We start from the raw sequence: 15,583 nt of genomic DNA, 5'->3' as shown, positions 1-15,583 counted from the left end.
GAGGGAGCAGCGCACATTTGCCTTGAAGACCAGGTGGCCGCGCCACCAACTGCCTCCCCGTGGGCAGGAGGAAAGCGCGTTTTCCTTAATGCCGAGGACCACGAGTGTGTGCATGGATAGATATGCTGTTTCAGCAGGTGGTATGCCGGTCGCATTTGGGATGGTTTGTTTCGTCCAGAAGGTGTGACCTTTAATCAGTTAAAGGTCTTGATGGAGGAAGTGCTCTCAGGAGTGGACTTGCTGTCCCTTTGGGGTAGTGATTCTGGCCATGTGGCAAGCCTCCCACCCAACAGCTCCCACTGCAGGCCTCTGTGAACAGTGTGCAGTGGTGCGTTCCCAACACCTCCGTGTGAGCAGGGACCCCCGCAGTGCCCAGGCCAGCCCCCCCGCACGCAGATGTGGGCCTGGGACGTGGTGAGGCTTGAGCTCAGTGAGGAGTAGGTGTTGGGTGAAGATGGGTGTGACTTCCTGGGGGTTGGGCCCTGCCAGTTCCAGCACGTGTGGCACTGAGCAGAAGGATTGTGGGTTGAGACACGAGGCTGCCACGGTCGGAAACGACTCCAGCATCCAGAGTCAGGAAGTGGGTGGCAGGGTGCTGGGTACGGGGGCCGGGAGGGCTCCCAGGGCTGTGCTGAGGCCCACTATGGAGTGGGCCTCATGTCTGACCGGTTGGGGAAGCCACGTAGGCTCCGTCTTTCCTCTGGTCTCTGTTTATTTTCTTTGTCTGAAATGACCTTAATCATTGTTCACATCCCTGCCCCGTCCCACACTGTTTCGTTGGCTGTGTTCCCAGCGGCACCTGGCACGGAGACAAGTGCCTTTCCTGCTTAACCTCAGGTTGTAGCTGGGCCATGTCCCCCGTCGGCAAGTGAATGCATCGCGTGCCAGGCGCCATTCCGAAGCTGCCACCTGCCGGAGGAGAGATGGGCACCGCACACCACAGTTAGCAACTCCGTGTGGGCCAAAGCCCAGTGACTAGCAAGGACCAGTGTCCCACAGGCAGATTTGGGATTTTAGGGGCCAGTAGAATCACAAGTAAAATTCTAGGAAGTATTTGAGGCAACTGCACTTGTATGTGGCCAAATTATAACATTAAAAAAAGCAAACTGCACCTTACTGGCCCCTCAGAGACCTACCACCTTGCTTAGGAGAGACAGTTAGGGAGTGGAGTATCTGGTCTCCAGCGTTTCCTCCAGACCCACGTGAAGGTGAGCGGCACAGGGACTGTCTCGCCGCGGCAACCAGAAGCCTTGCTTCTCAAATTGAGCGTGTGAAGCTGCTGCAGGACGGGAACCTGAGTGTGTTTCTGGAATGCTCAGCGGACTTGGTAAGCCACTTAAGGCATTACTTTTATGCCAGAACAAGCAGGAGCATAACGTGAAGCATAATGCAGTATGTGCCTGAATTTCTGAGTAAAAAATCACAAGACTTCTGCTGAAGGATGCTGACCAAGGTGAAGAAGTGATTCCATGAGGCCTCACCCGCTGGGCTCTGCGGGGCTGTGTGCGGCAAGCACTCAGGCTGGGCTGCAGGTGGTGGGGCCGGCAGAGAGGTCTAATCGACATTCCTCCCGGGAGTGGTGCAAGTTAGGAATCCTCTTTCATCCAGAGGATTTCCAGGGGGTAGGAGGTCTCCCATTAAATGGAGGAATCACACTTCTAGTATTGGACAACCACACAGTTCAGGGCAAACTGCTGAGAATAGCTAGAAGCGCTGGGAGCTGGTTTTCTTTTTAATCAGATTGAAGCCTTTGGAGAGCTAACCAAGCAGGAAGGAATGGCAGCCCCATCGGAGAAGGGAGCCCAGGTAGACCAGACTGTCTCAGTCTGGAAAGTGTGGCTGGTCCTTGGGCTCCAGGGGGCTGGGGCCTGCCTGGGAGGAAGGTGCCCCACACGTGGGTCGGGACCCCCCAACCCTGGGAGGAGGGGGCCCTCTGAGAGCCTGCAGCCCAGCCCGGACTCTCTCAGTTCCTGACTTTGGATTAAGGTGGCTGGATTCCTAGTGCCCCAGCCACAGGCCAGGGTAAAATGCATACGCTCTGGGGAAGAAAGCATCATCCCAGGCGGCCAGTTTAGAAAGATTTTCACACAGTGTCTGGCTTTCCATCCAGAATAACTAGGTACTGAATGAAAAATAATCAGGCACTCAAGAATACAAGACAATGTGATAAAAAATGTGGAGGAGGAAGCCTTGGGGATCCAGGTAAGGAGGTTTACGGATACCTCCTTGGTGGAAATCTGTCAGGGCTGGGGCTGGGAGTGGGGGAGTGTTCTCAGACAGACTCTGGGCTCTGGGAAGAGCAGAGCTGGAAGGAATGGATTATAATCCACTGGATAAAATAAAAATCCACTCGGGTACATAGGACGCCAACTGATAAATACAGATCAAGTGATGGGTGTGAACAGGATTTGTATATAATCTCAAAGTATCTCCACCACAAATTACGTCTTAATTACAAAGGAAAAGTAATAAATTTAGAGTGGAAACACTTGACAGGCACTGGGTTTGCCACCGATATTGGGACCAAGCGGCATGGTGTTTTTCTTTTTTTCTTTTTTATAAATTTATTTTGTTTTATTTATTTTTATTTTTGGCTGCGTTGGGTCTTCATTGCTGCGTACGGGCTTTCTCTAGTTGTGGCAAGCAGGGGCTACTCTTTGTTGCAGCGCGCGGGCTTTTCATTGTGGTGGCTTCTCTTGTTGCGGAGCACGAGCTCTAGGCGCACGGGCTTCAGTAGTTGTGGTGCGAGGGCTTAGTTGCTCCGTGGCATGTGGGATCTTCCTGGACCAGGGATCGAACCTGTGTCCCCTGCATTGGCAGGCAGATTCTTAACCACTGCGCCACCAGGGAAGTCCCATGGTTTTCCTTGAGGTGATATAGCATCGCTTCTGTGACGTTCTGCCAGAAATTTTAGACGCAGATCTCACGTGAGACATTCTGTGGAACGACTGGCCCAGGCTCTTGAGAATGTCACTTCGGGAAGGAGGTGGACTAGGAGCCAGGTTGAAGGCGGCTGAAGACACAACAATCACTATGTGGCTGTGGCCTGCATCTTGGAACATAGGAATAGCTCTAGAGGCCACTCCTGGGACGGTGGACGGGGTCCGAGCTCGACCTCCATGTCAGGGTCGCGCTGCCTGCTGTTTTTGGTCTGTGGCGTGTCTGTCCGCTGTGCATCCCAGGTGTGGGGTGATGTGGCACTCTGGCCTCAGGCCCTGGGCCTGGAGGAGAGCCTGCCTGGGGCGGGTGTGGCAGGGGGGCAGCAACAGGGTGGGTGGGTGGCGCCGGCACCACCTCACCTTCCCAGGAGCTGCGGGAGGTGGAGAGGTCGATGATGAGGAGTGACATTTCAAAGTGCCTGGGTGTACAGACGTCTCTTAAGACCCTGCTTTCAATTCCTTTGGCTATATGCAAAGAAGGGAAATTGCTGAATCATATGGTGACTCTTTTAATTTTTAGGAACTGCCACACTGTGTTCCACAGAGACTGTACTATTTTACATTCCCACCAAAAGCTTACAAAGTTCCCTAGAAACAGAAAATGATTACCAACCAGAATTCCAACCCAGTAAAAGTATCCTTCAGGAATAAAGGGGAAATTAATACAGTTTCAGACCAACAAACACCAAGTTGTCAGCCGCAGCCCCTTTACTAAAGGACATACTTAAGGGTGTTCTTCAGGCAGAAGGAAAATGCTCTCAGGTGGAAACACCCAATGCAGGAAGGAAAGGGCAAGTATGTGGGTAACTCTAGGTGACTGCTGGCGGGATAAAATAATACTGATGATGTCTTGTGGGATTTAAGACATTACACTGAATTAAAATCCAGGATAGCAACAGCACATGAGTGTGTGTGGGAGGTGAGTGGAGTTAATTATTTTTGGGGGGCATGCGGGATCTTAGTCCCCTGACCAGGGATCAAACCCGTGCCCCCTGCAGTGGAAGCTCGGAGTCTTAACCACTGGACTGTCCCTGGTGGAGTTAATTCTGACCATGTGTTGCCTGGGAACAGGTAAAATGCAGTTAATTGGACCTTGATGCATCAAGGGTACCTATTATAATCTCTAAAGGAACCACTGAAAGAATAGTAAAAGGCTTACTTTGTTAGAGGGAGGAGATGGAAAATAAAAAATATTCCAAAAGAAGACAAGAAAGAACAAAAGAAAATAGAACAGCTGTGACAAACAGAAAGCAAACAATGAGATGGTGGATCCACTCTCTGTAACCACACTGAATGCAGCAGGACCAAAGGAAGCAATTAAAAGGAAAAATGGTCAAACTGGAACTTGAAAAGCCTAGCTGCTTACAAAGGACACACAAAAGTAAAAGGATCTAGGAGGGTTGAGTGTGAAAGGATGGAAAGCAAAATCCTGCCAGCAGCAACCCCAGAGAGCAGGCGACTGGGAGGCCGGACAGTCCCCGGTGGGCTTTTATTCTGAGGACTGGAAACTACAGAGAGCTTGGAGGTTTCCCTGGATGCCACATTTGGGTTCTGGTTCCTGGCCGTCTTATGGGGAGCAGCCCAGCGTCCCCCGAGTGACATTTCCCAGGACTTCCTCTGTCGCGCGGCAGCCTGCAGCGCCTCTGTCCTGAGAGCCAGCCTTCCTGTCCACGGTCAGCACCTCGCTGCTCTCCCTCCTTTCTGTTCTCTCTCGACAGCCCTTTGCTTCCCTTTGTGTCTGGACTGGGAGCTGTGTACATAGTGGGGTTTGCTCTGTACTGGAGGCCGTGGAAAGGATCCATGTTTTTCCTGCTGATCGCCTCAAAGCTGGTTTTTCTATACGCGTAAAAGACGTGCCTGGGACCTGTCAGAGGAGCGAGCAGACGGCCCTGGTGCGTTGGCGTCGCAGGCTTGGTCCTGCCCTCGTGGGTGTGCGGGGTGCTGGCCACGATGTGACGGGGACACTGAAGAGCAGCTTAGCGCTCCCTGTGATCTGAGTTAACAGTGTCTATTAATGGTGACAGCATTGGCGGTTTTGTTTTTAAAGAACCAGAGGAATAGCAGTGTCCCTGAGAAAGAGCGTGACGTTGCAGACGTCTGCTCCATGTCAGCGTAAATGTAGGACCAGGTGCGGGTCCCTGTCTGTGAAGGTGTCCCCATCCCTTCCCATAAGCCTCTGTGGCGCTGCCGCTGCCCTCATTTGGCCGGAACATGTTAGTGGGCTCCGGGGATGCCCTCAGGCTGCCGTGGGTGGGTCAGAAGGACCGTGGTGCGTGGTGACTGAGCGTCTGCAGTGTCCCCCTGCGGTGTGGGGATGATGAGCACCTGATCCTGAGCTGGCGGGCGAGTCGTGTGCCACATCACCGTCCACTGCTGTGGCCTCAGTGGCAGAACAGGTGGGGTGCCGTTTCTGCATTGTTTGTGCTTGTGGCCCCTGGGGAGGTGGGCCGCTCCTCTCCAGCTGTGCTGCCCAGCCTGGCCCACGTGTGCTGCATGACAGGCGTCCAAGATGGAAAGGTGCCTGGTCCCGCTGTCTCGTTAAAGTGCCTTTTCCTGAGTGTGCGCACAGCACAAACCAGGGCTTCCAGAGGTTCTGTTCTTCCGGTGGTGGGCGTCCACGCGGGGCTCCGTCAACTTAGAAGCGTTGTGGTCCCTTCTCCTCCCGCATCGAGGACACAAGTCCAGGGGACGAGGTGACTCCTACCACGTCCCTGGAGTCAGTGCAGCTGCTGTTCACGAGCGCCCTGACCAGAGCGAGGCTGGAGCCAGGGGCGTTTGCATGGGCTCGATGGGCCCCCAGCACGTCGTAGCCCTCGGCAACCCGCGGGGACTGACCAGCGTTGCTTCCGGGGAGGCTCTGGGAAGAGGAAGCAGTGTGGGGAGCAGCAGCGAAGGGCCGGTAGGGCCGTCATGGGATGAGCAGAGCAGGGTAGACTCCAGAAATCGATGCATGTGTTCGGGGAGTTAGGTGTGAATGGATTCAGAACAAGGTGGATTGTGCAGTACTTAATGCTAACGGCTGGCTCTCCATTTTGATGCAAGGGAGTAGGTAGGTTTTTATACGCACATATTTCAGGTAGAGATCTAAATTTAAAAAAAACAACTGTCGAGGCATTTGAGGAAAAACAGAAGAATATATTTGTTCTTTGAATGAGGAAAGCTGGCCTATGTAAGATACAGAAAAATCTATAAAGGGAAAGATTGGTAAATCTGATTTCACAGAAATAAAAAACTTTTGTAATATCAAGATCAACATAAAGAATGTTAAAAAGTGACATTTAGGGAGAAAATATTTTTCCCGTATATAACCAGAGGTTAATAGTAAGAATATTTAAAGACATCTGTAAATCACTAAGAAACTCATAAACAGTCTAATAGAAAATGGACAGAGGTATGAACAGGTAATTTAAAGAGGAGGGAATTTAAGTGACACCCAAACGTCCAGCCTGACCACCAACCAGGGAAATGCAAACTAAACCCAGGTGTCAGTTTCTGGCTAGTCACTAGACAAGTGGTGTTGGGTCCCACCCAGGGAGTGCTGGACTGCTCCTGGGAGGAAGTGGCTGGGGTGGGGGGGACAGCGAGACAGCCACTGTTAAACCCACAGGTCCCTTCACCTGCCATCGCCCTCATCCATCCTGTGGCAGTTCTCAGTGCCCGGGAGCCCTGGCCCCGCTCCGTGACCCTCTTGAGGGGGCCGTGGCACCGGTGCTGCGGCTGTGCCCACAGGGTCGGGTGGCTTTGCGACAGATTAGCGAGTCTGCGGGCAGCGCTCTGTAGGAGCAGTGAGAGCAGAGCAGCCGTGCCCCATTTCCAGTTATGTGCATAAAAATGCCAACCCAAATAACGCTCCGTGTGTTCACTTACACGTCTGCCTAATGTGGAGGGAAGATGTGGGAGATGCCCATCTCCCTGGGAAGGACAGTGGGGTGGGAGGCAGGGTGGAGACGCCAGCCCTTTCTGCTCTGTCTTCTGAATTGTTTGCGTCTGTAGTTGACATATTGGGATATCAGATGATTCTGAAAATGTGGATTAATGCACGAGGATGTTGTCCGGCAGCTGCTAACGTGCCTCTTTGTTGGCAGGTATGGATCCTGGCGGGAGCCTGTCAACCCCTACTACGTCAACTCTGGCTATGCCCTCGCCCCAGCCACCAGCGCCAACGACAGTGAGCAGCAGAGCCTGTCCAGCGATGCTGACAGCCTGTCCCTCACCGACAGCAGCGTGTAAGTGCCCCTGCCTGGGAGATCAGCCCCTAAGGGGGAAGCCAGGGCCATCTCCCCAGAAGCTGTTTTGGGGCCCTCCCCAGTGGGGTGTCAGTGCATCCGCATTGCAGGGAGTGTCGCTAGAAATCCTCAAGCAAACTGGAGCCAAGGTTTGTTGTAGTTGCTTCCCTCCAGGCCGAGGCTGCTGGAACCTTTGGAAGAGGGAAAGCCTCAGAGCTGCCTGGGCTGGCGCCCCAGGTTCTGGGTCTCTCTGGTGTTCACGTCGGAGGCGCGGCCAAGGCAGGCCGTCCCCGAGGGCGTCTCCAGTCCATCCTGCTCTGCGATCACGCTCCTTTAATCTGGAAGCCCTCTCACCTGCTCAGCAGTGCCTGTCGTCCCCTCAGCGTGGTTCTGTACTGGCCTTCTGTGCCCGACGGCTCAGGGATGGCCACCAGGGGCCACAGGAACCACATTGAGCCTCTGTGTCACTTGATGGTGACAGCTTCCTTCATTGTCCTCTCCAGGGAAAACCCTCCCTTGGGGGAAGTGCCTGTTTCTGATACCTTTCTCTTTGGTTCAGCAGGTGACTTTGGGGACCCAGGTGTGCGTCAGAAGTTTGATTGTGTCAGACATGCCCATGTCACATCAGGGTGTTGCCTGTCTGCCTGCTTGGGTCACGTGGGGCCCTGACTCCACCACCCATGAGTGTCAGGCTCACCCAGCTTTCGGTCGTACGCCATTTGCCGTCTGACCACCACCGAGGGGGAGGTTCTGGCCGGGCCCAGGTCCAGGGCGGGAGGCAGCCTTTGGCTGTGAAGCCAGCAGGTGTGGGCCCATGGCCGCATCCTCAGGTGTCTTGTCCCCACGAGAGCACATGGGGTTGTGGCCCTGGCTGCTCTCAGCGGGTCATGGGGACTCTGCCCCCGCCCTGGCTAGGGTCTAGAGGTCAGATAGGTTTAAATAAGGAGGAAAAGGCTGCCGTGCTCGTCTTTGTAGGTGAGCACGCCTTTCCACGTTGAGATCTTGCTCTGTGGGCCGTCTTCTCAGTATATGCTTTGTGCTGCCTGTGTCTTTGTGCTGCTTTCCACGCTGTCCGCTGGACAGGATGGGTCAGGCTGCTGGATGGGATGGGGGGTCAGGCCGCTGACGGGACAGGTCTCTGAACAGGTTCCTGCAGCCCCGTGCTGTGTGCGTCTGGTGCCTTTTCTCTTCTCCTTTGGTGACCACACGGTGGAGGCGTCATCCTGTCAGGTTGAGTCTCTGTGGGGCATTTCTCATTCATCATTACCTTCTCCTTTGTCTTGAATCTTTAATATAAAATGTTGACATGTTTTTAACAACTTATTTGAAATTACTGGGGTTTCAAACACTACCTTCCATGAATATAAAGTATCACATAGAAGGGTTCCAACGAACTGCAGCCCTTCAGACCCCCGGGAGCAGCTGACAGAACGAGATCTGTTTTCCTCTTCCCCGAAACTCAGTTACTGCAATGACAATTAGTCCCTTAATTCTCTCCAAGAAAAGGACATATGTGTTTGCTAAAGGGAAGATCTAAAAATTTTAAAATATTTTTTTCCCTGATGTTCTATTCATCTTGGTTTACACTGAGACTCAGAAATGTAGGCATAGTCGAGAATTAGGAGTGTAAAATTGTGGCAGGTATTTGAACATATATGAGGCAAAAAATAGGATCATGTGTTTCATCTAAATTATTTCTGATGGCAACTCAGGGTCGCCTCCACCTGGCGAAGTGCTTCCTAGTCCACTGACTTCGGGCATAGATTCTGAGGATGGTGCCTGATCCTCAGAAGCGTATGGATTTTAGGTGCCCTGTCAGAGTACATGAGAAACAGACAAGCTGGTGGCTTGGGACACCTGAACAAGCCCTGGGCTGTGTGAGGGCGTTCAGATGTACTTGATGCTCTTCTTCCCTGATGCCTGTCCCCTGGAGCAGCCTGGCCCCGCTGGACTGTTGAGCCATCTGCACTGTGGCACCACCTGGGACCCTGACAGCCAGGGACACCCGGGCACACCACAGCCTCTCTCTGCCCTGCTCTGAACCTAAGTGCACCCTTTCCACCCAGCCTGGGGTGCAGCCCTGCCTGCCCACAAAGCCACAGAGCTGTGGGTGTGTGTCTGCCCGGGATGGGGCCAGGACACACCAAGTGCTGTGTGCTTGGCGCCTTCGCTAGGCGCTCCAGCAGTCGATGCAGTGAGATCAGAATTGTCATGGCTGCGTGTTCACATCCTGGTGTCCAGTGAAAACAGCACTGCTCTGGCAGCACTTCCCCTGTGGGCAGTGCTTGAGCAGGATGCAAGGGGTTAGGATCACTGGCACAGACATTCACTGCACCTGTCGGACAACTGGGAGGCTAGAGTCTTTCAGTAGCAGACGATTGGGAGGGCCATCTCTTCGAGCTGTGCTCCCCGGAGTAGCTTTCAAATGGCAGGAGAGAGCTGCCGAGTTCTTAAGGGACAGCACCTGTGCAGTGAGCCATGTGTTGGATCTGCTACTTCTCTTGAATAAGTGCTTCGTTATTTTAAAGACAGTGTGTAATTTAAAAAAAATTTTATTTATTTATTTGGTTGCTCCGGGTGTTAGTTGCAGCAGGTGGGCTCCTTAATTACAGCTCCAGGACTCCTTAGTTGCGGCACACGGTCTCCTTAGTTGTGGCATGTGAACTGTTAGTTGCGGCATGCATGTGGGATCTAGTTCCCTGACCAGGGATCAAACCCAGACCCCTTGCATTGGGAGTGTGGAGTCTTATCCACTGCACCACCAGGGAAGTCCCAACAGTATGTAATTTAATTTTTATTTTTATCATAATCTTCAAAAGGGTTTATAACTAAAATTTATGGCAAGGAAACTAATTTGAGCATTTGACAGAGAGATTACACTGCATTACCAATTTACCTTGGAAGAAAGCAGAATATAGGAACCTTGGAAATCTCTTTCAACGGGATCTAGATTGTCTTGGCCACCCATTTTGCAGCCCTCCAATGTTTCCAGTCCATTTAGAGCACGCCTTCCAGGTAGGCACACCATATCCTGCCTGGGCAGTAAAGCAGGGGTCAGCACACATTTTCCATAAAGGATCACGAATAGTCTCTCTGTCCCATGTTCCTCCTCCGCTTTAAAAATGTAAAAGTCATTCTTAGCCCATCACACCTCAGAAAAATAGGCTGTGCTGGCCCTGCTCTAGATAAAGCCAGCTCAGCCGAACTTGGTTGAGCCATTCTATTTGTGCTCACGCTGGACTGTCTCTTTCTCCTGGACAGGGATGGAGTCCCACCTTACAGGATCCGCAAGCAGCACCGCCGGGAGATGCAGGAGAGCGTCCAAGTCAACGGGCGCGTGCCTCTACCTCACATTCCTGTAAGTTCGTCTGCACAGCCCTCGCCCTCCCCGTCTCCGAGTTTGAGGCTCACCCACCCTCCTGGACCCGTGCCCACCCGTTCTCTCCACTCTGACCAGGCTGCTGTGGCACTGACCTGGCTTCCTAGGAGCTCAGCTCAGGTCCAGGCACGGCACACGGTCACACGCATTCTCGCCCTGTGGTTGGAGGGGGCAGTGCCCGCACAGTCGGTACAGATGAGCAGGGACTGCCCTCCTCACAGCCTTTCCCATCGTGTTAAGTGAGGTGCTTCTCCTGGAGGTGGGAGAACCGCTTGGAGCCTGTCGCTGGCTCGATGCCCAGGCCTGGCCAGACTGGCAGCCGTCGGCTCTGTGGACAGCGTGGCAGTGCCCCTGTCCTGAGCACCCATGAGCACTGCTTTGTTCGGGATGAAACAAGGCATCGGCCGCCTGTGGCTGAACTGTGGGGCATCCTGACTTCAAAGCTGCTTCAACTTCACCTCTTGGATAAAAATAACAAGGTGATAGTGGTTCTCCTGATCGTGGGCACTGGGGACCCTCAGAGAGCCCAGTGCAGGGTGGGGCTGGGCAGAGAGTTCCTTTGCTGATGACGGGAGGGATTAGCTGTCCTCGTTTGGACGCGTTGACTTGGAGCGGGAAAGACCTTGCAGGGAAGATGTGGTCTCGTCGCGTTGGTGCGTCCGCAGTGACTCGTGTCTTCCTGGCGGTTTCTGTGCAGGGAGAGCAGATGCGTCTCAGGATTGTTGCACACACCTGCCCTCCCATCAGGATTCCTTGGTTAGAGTCTTTTCACTTTTCTGTAGATGCTTTAATTTCCAAATAAGAAAAGTGATATGGTTGAGAAGAGGGCATTTTGTCACCTCCCAGCTAGCCCTTGGCACAGATGCGCCTGAACCAGGCACCGATGGTGTCTGCTTAGGGACAAGTGGAAGACGCTATGAGGGCTGTGTGTGCACATGTGTGTGTACATGTACGCGTGTGCGCATGCGTGTGCCTGCCTGTGGGCAGCCTCCTGGGGATCGCTGAGCTGGCTCGTGTCTGGAGCAGCCTGGGCCTGAGCCGAGGCCGTGGCCACACGTGTCCTCTCTGCTCTGTGGACCAGGCTGGGCAGGGGCACAGAGGAGGGGCCCGGCATCTTGTGTCCCGGAAAATAGGGGTGCGAGGGGACATGGAAGGGGTCACAGTCAGTGCCGTGGAGTGGGGTCCGTGCGTGGATGCTGACGTGATGGGGGGGTCGAGCCCGTTGACGAGCAGGGTGTCAGCATCGTCCCCAGTGTCCCCTCACAGACCACATACTCCCGGGGGAGAAAGCTGCTTTGCGAGAGGACCTGCCTGGGCTCCTGCGTCCGTGACAGGACGCCAGAGCTACCCCTGCGAGGACATAGCCTGAGCTGAGGGCCGTCCTGCACAAGAACTGCCCTTTAGCTCTCATAGGTCACGGGGTCATGAAAATCCCATGTGGACCCAGCTGAGGCCACCGCACCCTCCAGGGTGAGCCCAGGGAGGCGGGTCGGGGCCGGAGGTGCTCGTGTGGGAGAGTCCCTGCGTGTAGGAAGCATGCCGTCTGCTGTCAGATCCAGAAAAAACGTTCTTCGTGTTGTTCTTGCAACTTGTCTGCAAGTTTGAGATTTTTTCCAAAATAAAAATTTTTTAATTTGAACAATTAAACAAAGTGTTAGACAAAACCTACAGAAAGAGCCGGAGTAGCACGGGGGCGGGTTGTCTGCGTGCAGCACTGAGCCGGGCGGAGAGGACAGCGTGGCCCAGAGCCCACATGCTGCCCGATCAGCTTCCAGAATCAGAACAGCGGTGCCCTTGGGTCCCGAAGGCCCTTGGAGGGCAGTCCTGCATCCTGAGGGTCTGTGTTTCCTGGCCCTGCACCTTGAGCCCAGATTCAAGAGAACGGCCGTGCCGGGTAAATGGGGGCAAGAGGAGAAACACACCGTGAGTGGCCTGCAGCCGGGGGAGTCCTCCCTGGGGTGCGGCCGTCTGCACGCGGGGAGCGGAGTCCCTGCCAGGGCAAGGGCTGGTCGGGGGCTGGTCGGCAGCTGTGCTCAGCTTGGCCATGTCCTCGGGGCAGAAGGTGCAGCCGAGTTTTGTTCAGTGATGTGGTTTGAGGTTCAAGGTGAAGAGACTTCAGCCTCATCCACCACGACTCACATGCACGCCTTCCCCGCCAATGGGAAGAGAATGCTGCTTCGCACCTCTGTTCGCCAGTGACATGTCTTCTGTGGCTGGTGCCCCAGGAGCCCGTGCACATTTGTTTGATTGTCGGACCGGACGCTGGGTGGTGGGCGGAGGTAGGTCCAGGGAGCTGGGGCTCCTGTTGCCGTTGCACGTCTTTTTCGGGAGTTGCCGTTTCTCGGGGGGTCTACTGCGTTCAGTGCTCCTCGCTGCGAGATGTACGGGGGTTTGGGGAGGCCAGTGGAGGGGACGCATGTGGGTGACTGTGTCGTGGGAGAGAGGTGCCAGCATGTGGGGGAGCCTGTGGCCCTCCACATGTGAAGTGTCTGGTCCTGAGATCCTTAAGGCTGAGGGAGGAGCCTCTTCTTGCTGGCCTTTTAAATTCCTCAGAAGTTTCACATTTTTATTTACTTGAAATATTTCCCTTTGTGGTTTTTTTTTTTATTTCTTCAAAGCTGGAAAGGTTACCGTTCTTCCATGAATCTGATAATTATTGTAACTTCTGACAGCTTTCCTGTTTTCGGAGTCACAGCTGTACAGCTTGGAGGCTGTTTTCCAGAATAGACTCGCTGGGTCTCGTCAAGAGCTTTTCCTTCTGCTCTTGTGCGGTCAGAACCCTGCGCTCTCACCATCTGGATGTCGTGCTGGTGTCACAGCACTCTTGGCTCAGTGCTCCCTGCCCCGGCTCTCCTGCTTCTGGCATCTGACCAGCCGGCTTGGTGGGGCCAGGCTGCCCTCGGGTCCCTGTGGTCTGTCCCAACGCCCGCTCTTGACTCCTTCCAGGGCCCGGCCTCTTGGCGGTCCCACCGCCCAGTCGTCTGGGGCTCATCATTCACGCCCACCTTCTCTCAAGACCTTCTAGAAGTGCTGGGCACCCTGACTGCCCTTCTTGGGCATGGCCTCCTCAGCTCCAGGACAAACCCCTTCCTGGTGTTGGGCACTGCCTGGCCCTTGGCCCCAACTTCTCCGCCTCTGAAGCGTTGGCCTGTGTCCAGGCCTCTTTGAGCCTGTCGTGGTCAGCGTCAGCCTCAGTGGCTTGTCTCTGAGCCCTTGATGTGACATTCTTCCCTAATTTTACATGTTTCTGAGGAACCAGGAACTGTTCTCACTCCTGTCTTGTAGATGAGGAATGGGTGTGCAGATCCAGACCATGTCCAGAGCCCCCTGGTGGGAGGGCTGTGTGGGCACCAGCTCCACCCAGGCTCCCACCCCTGTCCCGCGGCATCCCGCCTCGCCTGCTTCTGTCTGGAGGCCAGGGTTCTACATAGCCACTGTCCACCCAGAGGTCAGAGAGGGCCCCTGTGCGCCACCCTGTCGCCAGGCCCTCCCTCCCTTGGGTCTCCCCTCCCCCTCACCAGCCTCCTCATCCAGCACTCCTGCTGCTCCCATCCCTCCCTCACTTAGACCTCAGTGGCTTAAATTTTTAAAACATGTTTTGCTATAGAGGACGTTTATTGGGACAGCTGGTGAAATTGGAATAAGATCTGTGATTAGATAAGAATACTGTATCAGGATTTTTTTTTTTTATAATTGTCCTGTAGCTAGGTACAAGATTGTCCTTGGTTTTTGTTAAATACATTCTAAAGTATATGGGAGTTAGCAGGCGTCACACGTGCAGAGTGTTCTCTGCTGGCTCAAGAAAGTGTGTGCGTGTCTGTGTCTAGGGGAGAAAGTGACAGCAAGTGTGGCAGGTGGCAGTGGGCTGGGGTCCAGGTGAGGGTGCACAGGAGTTCTTCGTACTCTTCTTGCAATTGTTTTGGATTTGAAATTATTTCACATTAAAGCTAGCTACTCCCCACCCCCGCAAAAGAAAAAGCTATCCAGTGTATTGTTGTAAACTGCATCATGGAATTATGTTCTCTGAAAGGAAGAGCCATCTGTCATCCCGCCTCTCCCTTGACTCTTTCCTGTACCCAGAGTTTTGTGTCCCTCATCCCAACATCAGAGCCCAGAGCCTGGTCCATGCACACCTGAGTGCCGGGCACTGCTGCCTCCTTGTGTGCAGGGCGGGCGCTGCAGGGAGCGGCCAGCCCTTCTGGCCCGTGGGCTCGTCCTGTCCTCAGTGGTCTTCGCAGCTGCAGCTCTCCTGCCACGCCTCTGCCACGGCCCCAGCCGCCCTGGGTCCCAGCCTGGGCAGTCACGAGAAGCGCTTCTCCGGGACAGGCCAGAAGCTCTTGGGGTAGGCGCCCGTGGGCTGAGGGCGCCGGGGTGGCCTTTGTCCTGGGGACGCAGCTCCCGGCCTGCTCAGTGTCTCCATCCAGGGTCATGCGAGGCAGGAAGCAGCGGTGTCTGCTCGTTCTCACTGCCGGGTCAGCTCTGGGTGGGGGAGAAATGGTCTCTGCATTTGGATAAAATGCAAGCGCCATGTTCTTTCCTCACCTGCGGCGTGGCAAGGCCACCCAGGCGCGGAGCAGCTCCACACTGCACGCACGGCTCACCAGCGGCGTCTCCTTGCAGCGCACGTACCGAATGCCAAAGGAAGTCCGTGTGGAGCCCCAGAAGTTTGCCGCAGAGCTCATCCACCGCCTGGAGGCCGTGCAGCGGACGCGGGAGGCCGAGGAGAAGCTGGAGGAGCGGCTGAAGCGCGTCCGGATGGTGAGTGGGTCCCATGGCGGGGCGCCACGCCGGGTCTCTGAGGTGTGTGACCATACTCAGTAGAGTTTGGGGGACTTCAGGCCCTGAGCTGCTCCCCCCAGGGCCCCCCAGCACCTCCCCGCCCCGCTGGATCGTGCTCCGCCCCGACTTGGGGGCTTGTGGGCAGCTCTCCCATGACACCTGCTCCCGGACCCAGGCCTGGCCTGCATCCTGCTCAGTGCCCTCCCTGCCACGCGGAGCTGAGATGCCCTTACATGGGCAGGAGGGGCAGGAGGCTCCCA

The 15,583-nt window shown here is 54.8% G+C and overlaps 1 protein-coding gene across 2 annotated transcripts in view; it reads left to right on the top strand.

The window, feature by feature from the left end:
- The window catches only part of AXIN1 (axin 1), a 58,240-nt gene that overhangs the window by 30,536 nt on the left and 12,121 nt on the right, over nucleotides 1-15,583 (top strand). For both annotated transcript variants that reach the window (XM_059896067.1, XM_059896066.1), the window contains exons 3-5: nucleotides 7,025-7,165; nucleotides 10,427-10,523; nucleotides 15,165-15,302. In XM_059896067.1, the coding sequence (XP_059752050.1) occupies nucleotides 7,025-7,165; nucleotides 10,427-10,523; nucleotides 15,165-15,302 (376 nt within the window). The remainder of the gene's footprint in view (nucleotides 1-7,024; nucleotides 7,166-10,426; nucleotides 10,524-15,164; nucleotides 15,303-15,583) is intronic.

The sequence above is a fragment of the Balaenoptera ricei genome, chromosome 15 (genome assembly GCF_028023285.1).
Source record: "Balaenoptera ricei isolate mBalRic1 chromosome 15, mBalRic1.hap2, whole genome shotgun sequence".
Classification (NCBI taxonomy): domain Eukaryota; kingdom Metazoa; phylum Chordata; class Mammalia; order Artiodactyla; family Balaenopteridae; genus Balaenoptera; species Balaenoptera ricei.
The sequence above is the reverse complement of the archived record's forward strand: the minus strand, read 5'-3'. Positions and strand labels throughout refer to the sequence as shown.